Source organism: Nyctereutes procyonoides, unplaced genomic scaffold (assembly GCF_905146905.1).
Source record: "Nyctereutes procyonoides isolate TBG_1078 unplaced genomic scaffold, NYPRO_anot_genome, whole genome shotgun sequence".
In the NCBI taxonomy this organism is placed as follows: domain Eukaryota; kingdom Metazoa; phylum Chordata; class Mammalia; order Carnivora; family Canidae; genus Nyctereutes; species Nyctereutes procyonoides.
The window spans coordinates 48,365,922-48,382,498 of NW_026575043.1; the positions used below are offsets into that span (position 1 = coordinate 48,365,922).

Genomic DNA, 16,577 nt, shown 5'->3' on the forward strand with positions numbered 1-16,577 from the left:
CCTGGAGGAAGTGCCAGAGCCCTGAGTAGCTGTAGTTTGCCCTCTTGATTTCTTTCTCCTATTGGTGAGCTGCCTCTCCAGCCAGCCCAGGGAATTCAGCCCTTTGTTAAAGGAGAAGGGAAGCAGGCTGATGGAGGAGACACTTCCTTTAAATTAGTGTAAAAAAGGACGGAGCTCTCTCTGAGAAGCTAGCCGTCCCTGGCGACACTTATCAGAATCTTTGTCAGATCCTAGATGTTTCTATTAATAACTTTTGGAAAAGCCAGTGCTAGCTGTGTTTCTGTGTGTAATGAGGGAGCTGATTCTCCTTGGAGCAGAGTGGTGGTGATGGTGACTGCAGTGTGGACAGGGTGTGCATTAGATCATTTGCCTCGCTCCTAGAGGCTGGCTGTTGTTCCTAGACTAAGAAAGCTCCCCCTGTTGTAAGCCTAATTCATTTCCAGTGCCTTCATGATTAGTCTCAGAAGTTAAATAAGGGGTATGTAAGGGTCATTATGTGTTAGGGAAACAGTTTCATCCTGCGTGGGCTGTTTGTTTTATTTTATTGAGATGGTACCAGACACTCAGTGGCTACTTTACCAACACTTTTCACAACAGTTCTTAAATTCAGGGGTGGTAATCCCCAATTTTTAGGTAAGACAATTGAGGCCGGCTGAGATCCTGTTACAAAGTTGAAACCAAAACTGAAGTTTGATTTTTTTCCTGCTTTTGCTGTGTCATGCTGCCTAAAAGTTTTCTCATGCTTAGCAGTTGATCAGTAAATATTCAGTGGTGATAGTGTGGATTAGATTTCAACTGCTAGCTCTAGGAAAATTCTCAGAAATCATTGCTTCTTTATTACTCTTGTCCACCATTTGAATAAGCATGCCTAGGTTTTTGAAAATACTAGGATTGGCCTGAAAACAAGAAGAAATTAGAAAGCTGATCACTAATAGAGATTACAACAATGATGATGAGAATAATTATATAAGTAATATAGATGCATGTTAGAAACAGCTCACAAAAAGAAGAAAGTAAAACCACTCCCTTTAATAAGCCCTGTGTTTTCCAGTCTTTTTCCTCAGATAAGAATTTGTATTTTTAAAGATCTGCCTTTGACTGCAAACTTCTCATTGAAATGGTGTCTCGGACTTTTTTTTTTTTTGGCTGCCATCTGACCTTATTAGTCTGGGGTTGCAAAGCACCCAGAGGTAGCAAAGGGATTATTGGTCCTCATGGAGGGATGCGAAAGGATTGAGTGTGTATTCTGTGCCCAAGAACATGAACAGGTCCAGAGGCGACCGTCTCCAAGGCTTGGTTAGATGCCTGAGGTGGAAACAGAATAGCAGTAGAGAGGGTGCTGCCCTGTGTTAACTCACATTGTTTTCTTCTACCCTCTGTCTCAGGAGATAGAGACTTCAGAGCCCTGCAGCTGCATTCACTTCACCAATTACAGTATCCTCATTGGAACCAATAAATTCTACGAAATTGACATGAAGCAGTACACGCTTGAGGGTAGGTCTCAAGTGTCCCCCTACCCAACCCCCTGGCCAAACTCTGCTCTGGCTGCCAACTCGAGCCAATCCCTGACACCCCACTTCTCACCCGCCTTTACAGAATTCCTGGATAAGAATGACCATTCCTTGGCGCCTGCTGTGTTTGCCTCTTCTTCCAACAGTTTCCCTGTCTCGATCGTGCAGGTGAACAGTGCAGGGCAGCGGGAGGAATACCTGCTCTGCTTCCACGGTGAGTCGGGGCCTGCCGCCTGCCACTGCTCTGAGGGCTTGCAGGCACCGGGAGCCCTGGACCTCCACCGGGGCTCTCACTGGGGCCCGCTCTCTCCTAGTCTCTCCTGAGAGCAGCCGCTTCCTTCTTTCTCTGCCCTCTTCTTTCTCTCCCTCTCCTCTCTCCTTTCCTTTCCTTCTTTCTTGGACTTTCTTTTGATGTTTCTCTTCATTCTTTTTATTCCTCCTCCTGCTCCCCCAACCCCTGCCCAATCTCTGGGTCCTCCAGTCTCTTCTTCTTCCCTGTGTCTGCGTCTCTATTTCTTCCCTTCCTCCCTGTCTCCTCTCTCTTCCTTCTTCCTTTGCTCCTTCTTCCCTGTCTCTCCTTTCCTTTAACACATCTCTCAGAGATGTGGGTCAGCAAAGGTCCTCAGGTTTAAAGGTTCAGCTGAATCTGGCTGGTGGTCCCCTGGGTTCAATCCCTTCTTATTCTGTCAAAGTGTGTGTCATTGATACTGCTCCCTCTGACTTTGCTGCTGCCCCTGGGCTCCAACTCCTTGCAGAATTTGGGGTGTTCGTGGACTCTTATGGAAGACGTAGCCGCACAGACGATCTCAAGTGGAGTCGCTTACCTTTGGCCTTTGGTAAGTGATGCGAGGTATGGAGGGCTCTACTCTGCCAGCAGCTGGAGTCCTGGGAAGGCATTGCAGGTGGAATCCTTTATTGTTTAAGCACTATGCTTGGAATCTATGTGGATTACATTAGACACCAAGTGCCACAGATCACAGTCACCTGAAGAGTGTTCAGGGCAAAGATTCCGATGCTTGATGAAAAACTGCATAAGCCAAACCCACCAGCCTTGTGAAGTATTTGTTAGGCTCTCATGATAAGAAAGGAGAGCACTCCTTTTATTTAAATCATTTCAAAGGCTGCAGAGTATCCCATGGCATAGCTGAATACCTGTCAATTAAACTAGTTCTAATTAGGCAGAGCACATAGGTCATGCTCATTCTTTTTGTAAGTATAATCATTGCTGTGATGAATATCTTGCATTAAGCTTTGCACACTTGTCAAGTAGTATCCGCTGCTCATAAGCCCTAAAAGCAGAGCTGCTGGGTCAAAGCATAAATACCCATATACATAAACCCACACATATATACAAATATATACACACATATCGATGTGAATGTTCTGAAACACTGTTATGGCTAAAATACCCGTCAAGGCTATTTAGTTAATCATTTGCTGCATAACATGTTCTAAAACTTGTTATGCACAAGACAACAACAATTTATTATTGCCCAAGATGCTGAGGTTTGACTGGACAGTTCTGCTTCATGTGGTACCATGGGGGCAGTGGGATTAACTACAAAGTCCAAAATGGCCTCGCAAAATGGTGGCCAATCGGTAGAATTTGTGAGAATTCAGCTGGGGCTGGTGGCTAGAGGCTTCAGTTCCTCTTCACGTGGGCTTCTTCCAAGAGTGCAAAAGTGGAAGTCGGCAGGCCTTCTTGCTTCCACCACATCCTACTGGTTCAAGCAGCCATGGGGTCAGCCTAGATTCAGGGCAAGGAGGCTCCACCAGGGTCTGAGTAACAGGAGGCATGACAAACAGTCTAATACCAAAGTCCTGGTTTACCACAAGGGATAATAGTAATAATCTCCTTTACCTTTTAAGACAGAAAAACTCCCATTATATCCTAAAGTTTCATTGACACTGTTATATAGACACCTAGTATTAAAACTAGAAATATTTAATTATCTATGAACCCAGTCTTTAATTTTTTTTTTGAAAATGTACAGAATTAAACAGTTTAAAAAGGTATCCAATGAAAAGTCTCATCCATATAACCGGTCTCTCCAATTCTCCATCCCCATTCCCCCAAGTGGGGGAGAACAACTTCTGTTTCTTATTCTTCCAGTGTTTTGTGCAAATACAGATGCATAAGAAAATATAGTCTTATCCCCCCACCACACACACTTTATTAAAAATCAGCGTGGTGCCACACCACACATTACTCTAAATCTTGTTTTACACACTAAGTAAAACCGCACACCTTATGTATCAGTATATAGAGAGCTTCATGCATTTTTACAGCTGTGCAGAATTGCACAGATATACCATAATTTATTTAACCTATAATGTACCCTTGCTTTGGTTCCCATCTTCTGCTCTGACAACATGGCAGTGAGTAAACTTGAACATGCCTCATTACGTCTGCACATGGATGTGTGTGTGGGATAAATTCTTTTAGGTGGGATTCCTTTGTCCAAGGTTACATCACAGCCTGGGTTTGATTTTCTCTTTTAACTCTTCCTTGTTCCATGCTCCTCTTCCATGGTGACCATGCAGCCTACAGAGAACCTTATCTCTTTGTGACCCACTTCAACTCACTTGAAGTAATTGAGATCCAGGCACGCTCCTCTCTGGGGTAAGCATTGCCCCTTCAGGCTTTGAAAAGCTCAGCTGTTGGGGTTGGGTGTTGGGGCCAAGTGTCTGTTTTCTTCCCATCCTACCTCGCACCAGAGGTAAACTCTGATCTGGAACTCCACAGGACTCCTGCCCGAGCATATTTGGAAATCCCAAACCCACGCTACTTGGGCCCTGCAATATCCTCAGGAGCAATTTACCTGGCGTCCTCATACCAGGATAAATTAAGGGTCATTTGCTGCAAAGGAAACCTCGTGAAGGAGTCTGGCACTGACCACCACCGGGGCCCCTCCACCTCCCGCAGGTACCATACTTCTCTTCTTCACTGCAGGAGTCAGAGTGCTTTTCTGTAACATAGAAGGAAGTTTTGCTAAACTGATCAAAGGTTTCCCAGTCTTCAAGCTCCAGGCACTCAATTGAGATATAGCATTAAAATGACTCAGTCCTTTACAAGTATCTGGGGAGTTTTTAAATGCCCCCTTGGAAAAGGTGGAAGGAAATGTCTAGTCTTTCTCTGTTGGGTATTTTCAGTGGCACCAGAATGGATCATGAATTATGCATTCATTGCTTTAGCAGATATTGTGCCATGCTAGTTGGGCTTGCTGTGGGAGGTATAGTGCTGAACAAACCAGATGCAGTCCCTCCCTGATAGAGCCCAGTGGGAGAGAGACATGAGCAATCAGGCAATTATAGCACAGCCTAGAAGGATGGGGGCTCTCACTGGGGTAGTGTTAGACACCTTGGGAGCCCGGGGGAGGGTTCTCAGCCTGCACGTGGGGGCCAGGGAAGATTTCCCAGAAGAAATAAGGCCTTCTGTAGGTGCCATGCTATGCTTTCCTCTTTCTTTGCATGTTTTCTGATTTTTTGTTGGAGACTGAACATTTCAAATAATATAATGTGGCAACTCTGGAATTCAGGTCCCTCCCCTCCCTTGTGTTTGTTGTTGCTGTTTATTGAGTCTCCTGGATTAAATCTTGTAAAGTCTATATTCTATGTTATGTGTAGCCATTCAAGTTTCTGCTTGGTTAGGTTAGTCATCAGCTAATGATTGGGCAGAGATTTCCTTTAATGCACCGAACCAGTAAGTCTCTCACCCTTTGCTGAGGGCTTCCGTGTGTGTGTGTGTGTGTGTGTGTGTGTGTGTGTGGGCTCACAATGCTCAAAGTTAGCCAGAGTTGAGACACTGAGGCCTTCTCAGATTTTTCCTGGGCATTTACAGAGCCTTGCCTCTGTGTGTGGCTTTCTAGGTTCTGACAAATATATGGAACTATTTCAGAATGGCTCATAGACCTCTTATTCCCAGATTTCCTTTTGAGTGTTTTAGCTAGCCTCTTTCCCAGCTGGTATCACTGCCTCAGGTATTTGCCAGGTTAAACACTTGCTGCTGATTGTTTTTGATAAACATCTGGGAATAGGGCTTTCTCATGAGCAAACCCTGAGCCAGGTCAGATAAAAAGTCCTGAGAATGATACCCAGGGGACAGGGGAGAGGACTATTTTTTGGGACTGGGCTGGGGCTTTTTGGGGAGCTTCAATCCTGATCTCCCTCCAGTGGCTACTGTGGTTACAGGGCTGTTGGTTTCAAAACCCCTGCAGATCTTGAGAGAAAAGGGTTGGGAATAGTTCATATTAATGTGTCACAAAGCTTATTCTTACTGAGATTCAGCTATTTTTCTTACATGAATGCTGTTGCTGTTTGAGTTGTTGCGAGTCTTTGGTTAATTTCCAGAGCTCTGAAAAGTTGATTTTGACAGTTGTTGCCAGTGTACTTGCTACTTTTATGGAGGAACAGGTTTTTGGTGGTCCCTACTGTGCCATTCTGGAAGTGCTTTCCCCCTTTTTAAGACCGGTGATAGCACACTGCACGTTCTTCTGTACCTTAATGTATCTTGGAGCTTGTTTCATGTCAGTATCAGAAGTATTTCTTCATTTTTATTTTTTATGCCTACATAGCATTCCTTCATGTGACCTTAATCTATTTAAAGGTCCTTTAAATCCACTGCTCCTTTATCAGTGGATGTTTGGGTTGTTCACAGACTGTTGCTATAGGAAATTAAATGACTTTGTGCTTATGGCATTTTGCATGATTAGGAACCTATCTGTAGGATAAATTCCTAGAAGAAAAATTGATGAGTGACATCAGATGTCCATTTTTAATTTTGATAGATGTTGCTGAGTATTCCTCCCTAAAGGCTATATCCATTTGTAATCCTACCAGCAGTACATGGAAGTGGGATGGACCTGGTCTTGACAGAGGTCTATGAGCCAGATCCAGGTTGATGTGTAGGTTTGAGAAACACTTTTAGCTTGACCTTGCCTCAAGAGTAAATGCTCAAAGGGCTATAGTTCTCTCCTGAAAATGTCCAGATTTTCTGAAGTAGTTTCCAAGTCATGCCAAGAACAAATCAAAGTACTGTCATTAGATTTTTTTTTCCTCTACTGCCTTACTAATTAGATGGCAGGCAACTTCCTTTTGAGACTATATAGTGTCTCTGTGAGAAGTTACTTATGCTGTGGTTGAAAGTGGCTGGTTCCTGTGAACGAGAGGCAGAAACAATGCTGTTGCTTTCATGCTGTTGCCAGGCATGTCGGAATATCAGCAGTCTTTGCCTGTCTCTTGGCTTTAAAATGGTCTTGTTATGCAGACTGCTTTGGCAGGTCAGAATGTAGAAGGCCAGCTTGGCTGAGTGTGATTCACCTCAGGCCTTACTGCCCTGGTCTGTTTAGCAGAGCAGGAATTATAACTCTTTGCAAAAAAAAAAAAAAAAAAAATCCCATAAAATTGGCATGGTAGATTATTGGTCATTAATGGATACAGAGATGAGAGATTGCCCATTTGGCCTAGAATGTTAGGTATTTTCTTTCATTCCATTAATCTAAGCTGACATTCCAAATGGTCTTCCTGGAGCCATCCTTCTTCCCCTGGGCATTGAGTACCTTCTTACTTGCTTTATGATGGGCCTCTGTGGACCTATTTTATAATTTTTCTTCCATTAAAAATAGGTTTAATGTAATTCTCCTACTTAGAATTTATTTATTTTTTGTCTTCCATATCTTAAAGCCACATGACTAGAGAGTAATATAAACCTTTATTTCAAGATGTTGAAATCTGAGTTATCTCCAATTTTTCCACTGTACATGGAGCACCAGGGGGTTCTGGCTTTCTGGGCATGTTATCTGGAATCTTTACAGTTTGAGTTGCACAGGGAAACCAGAGAATCACATGAAAATCTTCACAGTGAACTGATCACTTATCAAATTATCTCTACTTACTTTTCTGCTTCATGATAGTGTAGGAATTGGCAAACGTTTTCTGTAAAGGCCCAGATAGTACATATTTTTGGCCTTGTGGGCCATATGGCCTGTCTCAATTATTCAACTATTATTGTGTGAGAGCAGCTATTGATAGTGCATATAGATGGGCATGGCTATCTTCCAATAAAACTTTATTTATAAAAATAGGTTATCTGTCCAGATTTGGCCTTCAAGCTTGCTCTAGAGTCACTCCTCCCCCAGTAGGTATCTTTGCTTTTCATTTGCTTTTAATTATGGGCATTGACAAAAGTGATTCTGGCAATTAAACCAATAACCAAAGGGGAAAAAAAATCAACAAATTTGGCCCTTTTCAAAGAGAAGGATTTAAACATCAAGGGTTAAGATAGGCAACACTCTCAAACATTTTTGAAGAAATGACTTTGACTTTAATGCAGAAGTCCGACATGGACGAAAAATATGTCATCGAGCATATTAGCATACAATTTTGTTGCAAAAATTAGAGCAAGATAAATCAGTATGTGATTCATCCTTGGCTCATTCTTAGAATCAGCATGTAATTCCAATTGTAATTTAGGTTTTAAAAATAACGAGGATAAATTTACTTTCCTGATTTCTACTTTTATTTTCTGAGATAAAGCCCCAATCAATCAAAATATGTTCTCCAAGTAATATTCTCTATCAAATGTGCCCATTTTAAGTAGGTTCCCTTTTCCTAGCTGTAATTATGCTGAGATGATGAAGACTGAGTACTTTTTCTGCTCATCGGAGTGGGAAGGAATTGACTCTCCATTCTGTTTCTGGATCTCACTTCTTCAGAGGGGTGGCTAGGGCTGTATCTCCCGAAATCTTCATTTGAAATATCTAGACAGAGGCTGAGTGGAGAGTTGGATTGGCTGTACAAAAAAGCCCTGATGTTTTTAATTGTTTGGTCAGTCACCGTCAACCTTTGGGGCCAGGGACATGTTTTGAGCCAACTGTACCGTTTTTTATCTGTCCTGCTCGGTTTTCTAACTCAGGCCTGATCTCTACACCTCTCATATCAGTATTGGGTGCCAAAGAGGCTTGGAAAGCCACCTGGAAGGAGGGGTGACTGAACACCAGGTCGAAGAGTGGGACAGATACAGCAGCTGACAGTGCCAACTACAGGCTTTCTCAAAATTGCTCCCTTTGCATCAAAGGCCTTATGGCAGCCTCAACCCCTAAATGAAGACTTCCTTCTGTGCCTTCTAGGCTCTGCAGAATACTAGGTCAGTAGGATACAGGGTGGGGCTTAGGACATCAGATTGACCTGGCTCAGAGTCCCGGCTTTGTGGCCCCCTAGCCCAGGCCCAGCCCCCAGCCTGTTTCCATGTTCTTGTCTGAACAGTGAGGGTCATTCTGGTTCCCAGCTTGTGGAGCTGTTATGATGATTTAATGAGTCAGAGCACATGAATTGCTTAGCACAGCGTCTGGCACACAGTAGGTGCTCAGGAAAAGCCTACACCAAAACCAGGAAGCTTGATTTTCTTTTGTCTTCTTTCTTTCTCTGTCCTCACTACCAAAAGAAAACAAAAAGCCTGAAGAGGTTCAGGTGGGATCTTTTCTACTAAAGATTGGGGTGTGGGCATGGCTCAGGAGGAAAGGGCCCTTGTGGGGTTGTGACTTCTCAGCTCCACACCTCCCTTTCCTGTTGCCCCACAGCCCCAACAAGCGAGGCCCGCCAACGTACAACGAGCACATCACCAAGCGTGTGGCCTCCAGCCCGGCGCCACCCGAAGGCCCTGGCCACCCTCGAGAGCCAAGCACACCCCACCGCTACCGAGAGGGGCGGACAGAGCTACGCAGGGACAAGTCTCCGGGCCGCCCCCTGGAGCGGGAGAAGTCCCCAGGGCGGATGCTCAGCACGCGGAGGGAGCGCTCCCCTGGGAGGCTGTTTGAAGACAGCAGCCGGGGACGCCTGCCTGTGGGAGCCGTCAGGACCCCACTGTCCCAGGTCAACAAGGTGAGGCACCATCTTGAGGCCCAAGGAGTGACCAGGGGAGCTGAGGGCCCTTCAGGGCCACTGTGGTTAAAAAAGGGTGGGGGGATTTATTATAATTCAGATTTTTCAGGACATATAGCAAGTTTAGGAAGAAAACGTATTTAAGAAGAGGCCTTTCAAAAAAAGAAGAGGCCTTTCTAGGCAAATGGATCATGAGTACATGTGTACCTCAAAATGTAATAGCTACCCAAGGAGTATATTGTTCCCTTTCCCAGAGGCAACCAGCGTTAGCAGTTTCTAGAGATATTCTATGCATAGAAGCAAATATGTATGTATATTTTCTCCTCTTAAACACGAATGATAGGATACTACCCAGAATATTTAGGCCTTATTGATACACATATACAAATACATACATCAAGAATTTTTTCGAAAGGCTACATAGGAACTGGTAACAGTGGTTGCTTTCTAGAACTTTGAGCCCTTTGAAATGTTTAAATCGTATGCATGTATTATCTATGTAGTTTTTAAGTTAGTGAATGAAGAGATGGAGGGAGGTGTTGAAGATAAGGGGGCCCCCACATGGGAGGAGGTCTGAGTTCTTGGTGCCTCCTCAGGCAGGCTAGCCAGTTCCAGGGGCCCCCTCTGGGCAGCACAGCCACCGTGCTGTCCCAGGGATAGAGAGTAGGGCTGGTTTCCTAGGTCACATTCTCCTAATACCACCTGCAGGTCACTGTGGGGATTCCTGCCAATAGAGAGAGGAATAGCCAATGTTTCTTCTTATCGCCTCTGATTGACTGATAAAATGGGGGCCAGTGTGTGTGTAACAGAGATACATCTATAGCTTTGGAGAATTTTCCGTGAATTTCATTCCCTGATAAACTCCAAACTCAGCGGCTTGGCTCTGCTCTCTGGTGTCAAACCTGGCTGCACGGAGACCAGGTGTGGTACGCTTCCTTCCGGGCTGCTACAGGGCGAGCCCAGGGATTCCTGGCCGCCTCAGTTGAAACCCTTCCTTGTTTTGTTCCTAGGTCTGGGACCAGTCTTCAGTGTAAATCTCAGCCAGGAAAACCAACTCCTCATCTTAATCTGCAGGAAAACACCAAACACTCTAAGGAACTCTGCTGAAGGGGCCCCCAGCACCCATCTGCTCAGCCACCCCAAGGCACAGCTGGGCCCAGACCCGCCTCAGTGTGGACACCCTGCATCCAGGTGGTGCAGGGGCCAAGGCTCTTAGGGGCTGCCGGCGCCTTCCTGCGGTCATTCTCTGTGCACTTTGTTACTCTTTCAGAGCATTCATAAACTTTTATACCTAGCTCGAGCCTGTACCAGTTCATCAAAGAAAACCAACCTGCACTAACTACAACGTGGTTAGAATCCTATTTAATAGCTACTTTAAGATCCTAGGATTGGTTGGTTTTCCTTTTTTTTTTTTTTTTTTTTTTTAAAGACAACAGAATTCTTAATAGATTTGAATAGCAATGTATTTCCTGTTGTAGTCATTTTTAGCTAGAACACACCATCAGGTCTTTGCTACGGAAACGTATTGTAGAAGAGTCCCCACCAGTTGGCTAACCTCCTGCACTCATGTAGGTTCATTCTTGTTCCAGTCCATCCTCACAGATGGCCCTGTTTTACCCAGGGTGACATCTTAGCCAAATGTTTACTGTTCTCATTGCCTTTTATGGCCTTGACGACTTCCCCTCCCACCAGCTGAGAATGTACGGAGGTCATCGGGCCTCAGCTCGGAGGCAGTGACTTGGGGCCAAGGGACCTCGAGGACCTCTCCCTCCCTGCCCCTCAGTGTCATCTCCCCAGCCTGCTGTCCCTGCTTTCCATGTAGCTTTGGCCAGGAAAGCATGCAATAGACTTGCTCGGAGCCCAGCATTAATGAGTCTCTGGGTCCGGGAGGGGACCGGGGGCACCCACCCCCTGTCCACGACAGTGCGTTGTTCTCCACCCTGGGATGGGAAGAGACCCGTCCGGGAGTTCTGCATGGCGGTTCACTGCATGTGCTGCCCCCCGACCTGGCTGCCCCCCTTGGGTTGCTCTGCCAATGTACTAGTACCATACCATAGCTCCCGCTGAATTGAGACCCTCTGACCACTTGCCAACTCACTGGCCACAACAAGCTGCAGTCTGTAGCACTGAACAAACAAACCAAACGCTCAAGCCTTACGACCAGAGAAGGATTTCAGCAAACCACCACCTCACCCTTTCACGCTTCCCTGCCAACTCCCTTGTGGATGACTCTGTGTTCACACAAAATCCAGCACGGTTCTACCCCATGAAACTGTGACTTCCCAAGTGAGCCTTTCCCTAGGGCTAGACTAAGACCAGGAAGTTTGAGAGAGCCGCAGCCCCTCCTCCACCTCTGCTGGCGTTGGGAGGTCCTCCTTAGGTGCAGTGCGGCTCACATGGTTTCTCTCTACCCGCTACCAGAATGTGAAATTCCTGGCAACCGGTAAAGAACCAACCTAGAGGCTTTGCAGTTGGCAAGCTAACTAGCGGCCTTATTTCTGCCTTTAATCTCCCACAAGGCATCTCTTGCTTCAGATTCTCCATGACTCTTAGGCACGCCTCAAACAACCAAGTCACATCCTAGGTAGGCTGGAAGGTAGACCTGTTTCCACCACTGCAGGTGAACATGACCACGTTTTAGCCCACATCGTCCCTGGTTCAGATCACTTTCCAGATTGCAACCTGGCCCAAATCCCAGCTCCTTCCTGCTCATCTCTTAACCTAAGTGCTTTCTTGTTTGAAACGCCTACGTCCCTCCCTCCATGTTGTTGCACCCTTGGCAGGTGTCATGCTGTTGTGTTTTATGTGTTGCTTGGAGTCTTTGGGGTCATACTGCATCCCCTCCCTCCCCCAGGGCAGATCAGACTGAATGTTTGCTGAAGTTTTTGTCTCTTGGTCCACAAGTATTTGGAAAGGTCACTGAAAATTGGTCTTTCAGTCTTGGCATTTCATTTAGGATCTCCATGAGAAATGGGCTTCTTGAGCCCTGAAAGTGTATATTGTGTGTCTCATTTGTGAAATGCTTCCTGCTATAGAACTAGCTCAAAAGACTGTACATATTTACAAGAAACTTTATATTCGTAAAAAAAAAAAGGAAATTGAATTGGTTTCTACTTTTTTATTGTAAAAGGTGCATTTTTCAACACTTACTTTTGGTTTCAACGGTGGTAGTTGTGGACAGCCATCTTCATTGAGGGTGGGGAGCTCCGTAGGACCACCAAGACGCCAGCAGGAAATATTGGACCACGAAATTGCAGTCAAAAGCTTATTAGCATAAGTTAAGATTCTAGGTCTCCAAAAGTACAGGCTTTTTCTTCATTACCTTTTTTATTCAGGATGAGGAAAAGAACACAAGGAACAATTCAAGATCCACCTGGAGAGGAATGAACTTTGTTGTTAAACAATAGTGAAATAAAGCAATGATCTAAAATGTTTGCTTTCGTGCAACGACCTCCTCTTTTCTTGAGAGACCATAAAAAATCCTAAGCATTGTGCCAGTGTCAGCAAGGTTTGTTATCATGACACGGGACCTTGCTTCCTTTTTTGTGGGGGGTCAAGGGAGGGCTTTTTCTCTGGGGTCGGGGAATGACACGGCTCAGAGCATGCTGCTCTCCTGGCGTCAAGAAGTTTGGCAGCATTCTCTCCAAGAGTGGAGATACTGTTGAAGTTTGGTCGTTATTTCCAGTGAACCGTGAGCTGGCTGTTACGTCGCTGTATAGGACTGCGGAACTGGGGGGGCTCCTAAGGCAAACAGGCCATTTTGAAAGACTTACTTGAGAATGGATTACCTTGTCCTCTTATAATGCAGCTAACCAGGAAAACAGGTCACCTTAAAATTTCTCTCCTCCACTAGAAGGCCATGGGGATTTAATGATGTAGATTTCCTTGGAAGAGTTTGGGTCAAGGTAATTTAAAATGTAAATACTTCTATTTTTAACTAGATGGATTTTTAGAGTCTGCGAGGTAAATTTTTTTTTTATTTTTTTTAGTTAGTATAAACTCTGCTTGATCCTGACAAGTATCAGTTTTGGCAAATGGTGGTTTCTTTCATAGTTCCAGTTTCTTTCATGCTTCATTTCCAATGAAGTAATCTGACCACAGTCACAATCTTATTTTCAGGGTTGTGGCTGACATGGCTTGTTATAGGAACCATAGTTGCAATTCTGTTCTACTTTACTATTGGAGAGAAAAATCTGCCAAAGGTCATAATTATAAGAAGGGGAATAATCCAGAAGATGAACAAGTAAAACATTGGAACCTTTCTTTCCTTATAATACTGGAAAAGTCCATTAAATACCAACAACCATCTCAGTTAATGAGAATTCTTGGCAGCCAAGGAATACTTCAAAAAGCGTAAGTAAACTGTTCCAAAAGGAATGTGCCAGGAAGCTTCTCTGGACCCTAAGGAATGACCTCAAAGAAACAACCGACAGATTACTTAGCCACACCATAAAATGAGGCCCAACCTTCCATGGTGCCACCACATTTTTTTTTTTTTTAAGATTTTGTTTGGAAAGATAAAGCACAAGTGAAGGGGAGGGGCAAAGGGAGTGGGAGCAGCAGACTCCCCCCCTGAGCAGGGAGCATCATGTAGGGCCCTGAACCCAGGACCCCAGAATGACTTGAGCTGAAGGCAGACACAACCAACCACCCAGGAGCCCCACCCTTCCTTTTTCTTTTTTTTTTTTTTTCCCTTCCTTTTTCTTAAACAGAATCAGACATCACATTTTCTGTGCTTTCAACTTAATTTTCATGAGACTAAAGGTGCTGATTGCACAGCAAAGTCCATAATCATGAAACTAGGATTTGGAGACCTAGGCCAAAAAGAGATAACCTGCTTAATGGAGCTCAAGTTTTTCTTCAGAACTGGGCCTCTTGAATCTGATCTGCTTTAGAAAACATCCATGCAGATTTAAGTCTAAAGCTTTAAGACTAGGCCTGCAGGAGTGGGAGCAGCTAAGGTTCCACTCATAATACAGCAGTTGGATAGGCCTATTCCAGTGGTTCTAAATCACGGGACTTTGCTCCCCTCCCAAGGACGTCTGACGTCTGCAGACATTTTTGACTGTCACAACTGGCATCTAGTAGGTCCTACAATGTACGGGGCAGCCCCCATGCCCCTACAGAACTTATATCAGGTCCAAGAGTCAGTAGTGCCAACCTTGGCCTGTTCTAGTCAGATTTCTCTCTGGGCGGTTTAAATATTGCTTATGATGTCTACAGCATGGAGACTGGTTCTAGGCACACAATGTTTATATGAAAAAAATGTTTTATCACTTGCCTAACCAAATATTGCTTTATTTTCCAAAGCTGGGGAGGGTGAGGCTAGTGGAAATCTAGTATAGTGTCGTTCACTTGGCTTTCCGTTGAGTCTGTCAATGATTAATGGAATTGTTTGCCCTGAAGGTCTTACTGAAGGTAAAGGAAAGAACTTTGAAAACACTTTACTACTACATGCAACTCAGGTTGTCTTTCAGGGCACCCCACAAAGGAAAATGAAAGTTGACCCAGGGTCCACACAATTTTCCAGAGGAGATGGGTGAATTCACTCCAGGGCTGGCAGAGAAGGTAGCAGTGAGGGCTGACATCTTCACCCAGGCAAAGGCCTTTCACTGTACCGAGGACAAAAAAAAAGCCTAGGAGTGGAGCTGACCCAGAGACAGGATGGGCCGCACACACGGGGGCTCTGGCTCCTGCAGCTTTCAGCATCTTCTCCAAGGGTTTCGCTCACAGCAGGGACGGCTCTCAGGAAGGCCCTGCAGATGTCATTACAACAGTAGGGATGACCTGGGCTTTAGAAGAAATGTGTGTGCACACTCATAACTTATTTTCTCAAGACAATTATCATTGGTGTTTGGGTCAGAAGGCTCTGGCTTGTTCTTCCACTAATATGCTGATCGAGAGAGGTGCTAAGGAGGGATTCTTCGGAAGCTGGGTGGCGAGGTGAGTGGCTCACAACTAGTCCTTGTTCATTCATTCAAACTGTAAACACTGGTGAAGAATCAGGTATTCAGAGAACCAAACGAATGTTCAGCAATAAAATTGTGCTCATCTAGAAATAATGGGAGTTGAGAACCAAATGACATTTTACTCTTCCCTGAAGTGGTTGTCTCTGACCTCAGCCATAGATGAGATCACTGTAATGTTCTGGGTTTTCAATCTTGGTTTCTGGAGTTTGGGAGTTTCCTACTTGAGTGAAGGGCCATGTCTTTCTTTTCTGGCCTCTTGACTTCCTGTTTGTGGCCGTATCCCATCCATGTTGGAAAGGCTTTGTGGCTCCCAACATGAAAAGAGTCTGAAGATCATCCAGTCCTAGTCTAACCCCTCTCATTTTTCAGGGGAGGAAGTCAAACTGAGAGAGGCCATGTAGACCCGCCCAAGGTCACACAGCTAATCATCACCTGAACTGGATCAATATCCCTAATCTCATTCCAGCATCCACACTCTGGGAGGGAATGGTGGGGGGAACAGCCGACTCCAACATGAAGTTAGGCTTTGACCTGACTTCAGAGTACCATTGACTTCTCTCACATTTATACCGTTAAGTGAAGCCTGAGGTAGGAAAGAGCTTTGCCTGGGTCCTTTGATCTCTGGTTTCAGTATTTTGACATATGGTTCTATTGACCCAACACCATTTTATATGTTAGTAATGTAAAGGAAGGCCTTTCCTTTGGTTCTATAAATTTATTAGTGCGTACATTTCCAGAGGGAAAAATACATCTTTATTCAAAAGCAATTTGGGTTAAGCTTTAACCATGTGACCGGTCCTCACCCATAATGGGAATGCTAATAGACTGGGTCATAGGACACTTCACTTCTACATTTGGCTTTGCCCCTGTGATTTGGGTCTCCTTTTCCACATCCGTGAAATCATTTCCATTACCTTTAGCTTCTTGGGTATTGAGGCTTCTTTCATTTGGGTTTGTGAGCAATCTTCTGAACCATAGGAGAGTTGCTTTGTGTTGCCTTTTAAAGGAAAGTCTTCTAGACGCACAAACAGCTGAAGAGGATGCAGATACCATGATCCCAGGCGGTGGCTGTCTCCCTCAAGAGTCCTCCGGCTACCGGGCTGCAGAGGGCTCTTACAGGGTTTATTGGCTTCCAATTAGTTTTTACATTGATTTCCAAGTTCATGCTGTTTCCCCCACAGCCTGGAGCCTCTCGCTTCCTCTGAGCTGACGCAGGCTA

The 16,577-nt window shown here is 44.8% G+C and overlaps 1 protein-coding gene across 1 annotated transcript in view; it reads left to right on the forward strand.

Moving 5' to 3' along the window:
* CIT (citron rho-interacting serine/threonine kinase) overlaps positions 1–12,823 on the forward strand; it is a 164,051-nt gene extending 151,228 nt beyond the window's left edge. The window contains 7 exon segments of the mRNA XM_055322904.1: positions 1,386–1,494; positions 1,597–1,725; positions 2,267–2,347; positions 4,056–4,134; positions 4,258–4,437; positions 9,089–9,389; positions 10,400–12,823. Of these exon segments, the coding sequence (XP_055178879.1) occupies positions 1,386–1,494; positions 1,597–1,725; positions 2,267–2,347; positions 4,056–4,134; positions 4,258–4,437; positions 9,089–9,389; positions 10,400–10,423 (903 nt within the window). The 3' untranslated portion in view covers positions 10,424–12,823.
* The last annotated feature ends 3,754 nt before the right edge of the window (positions 12,824–16,577 follow it).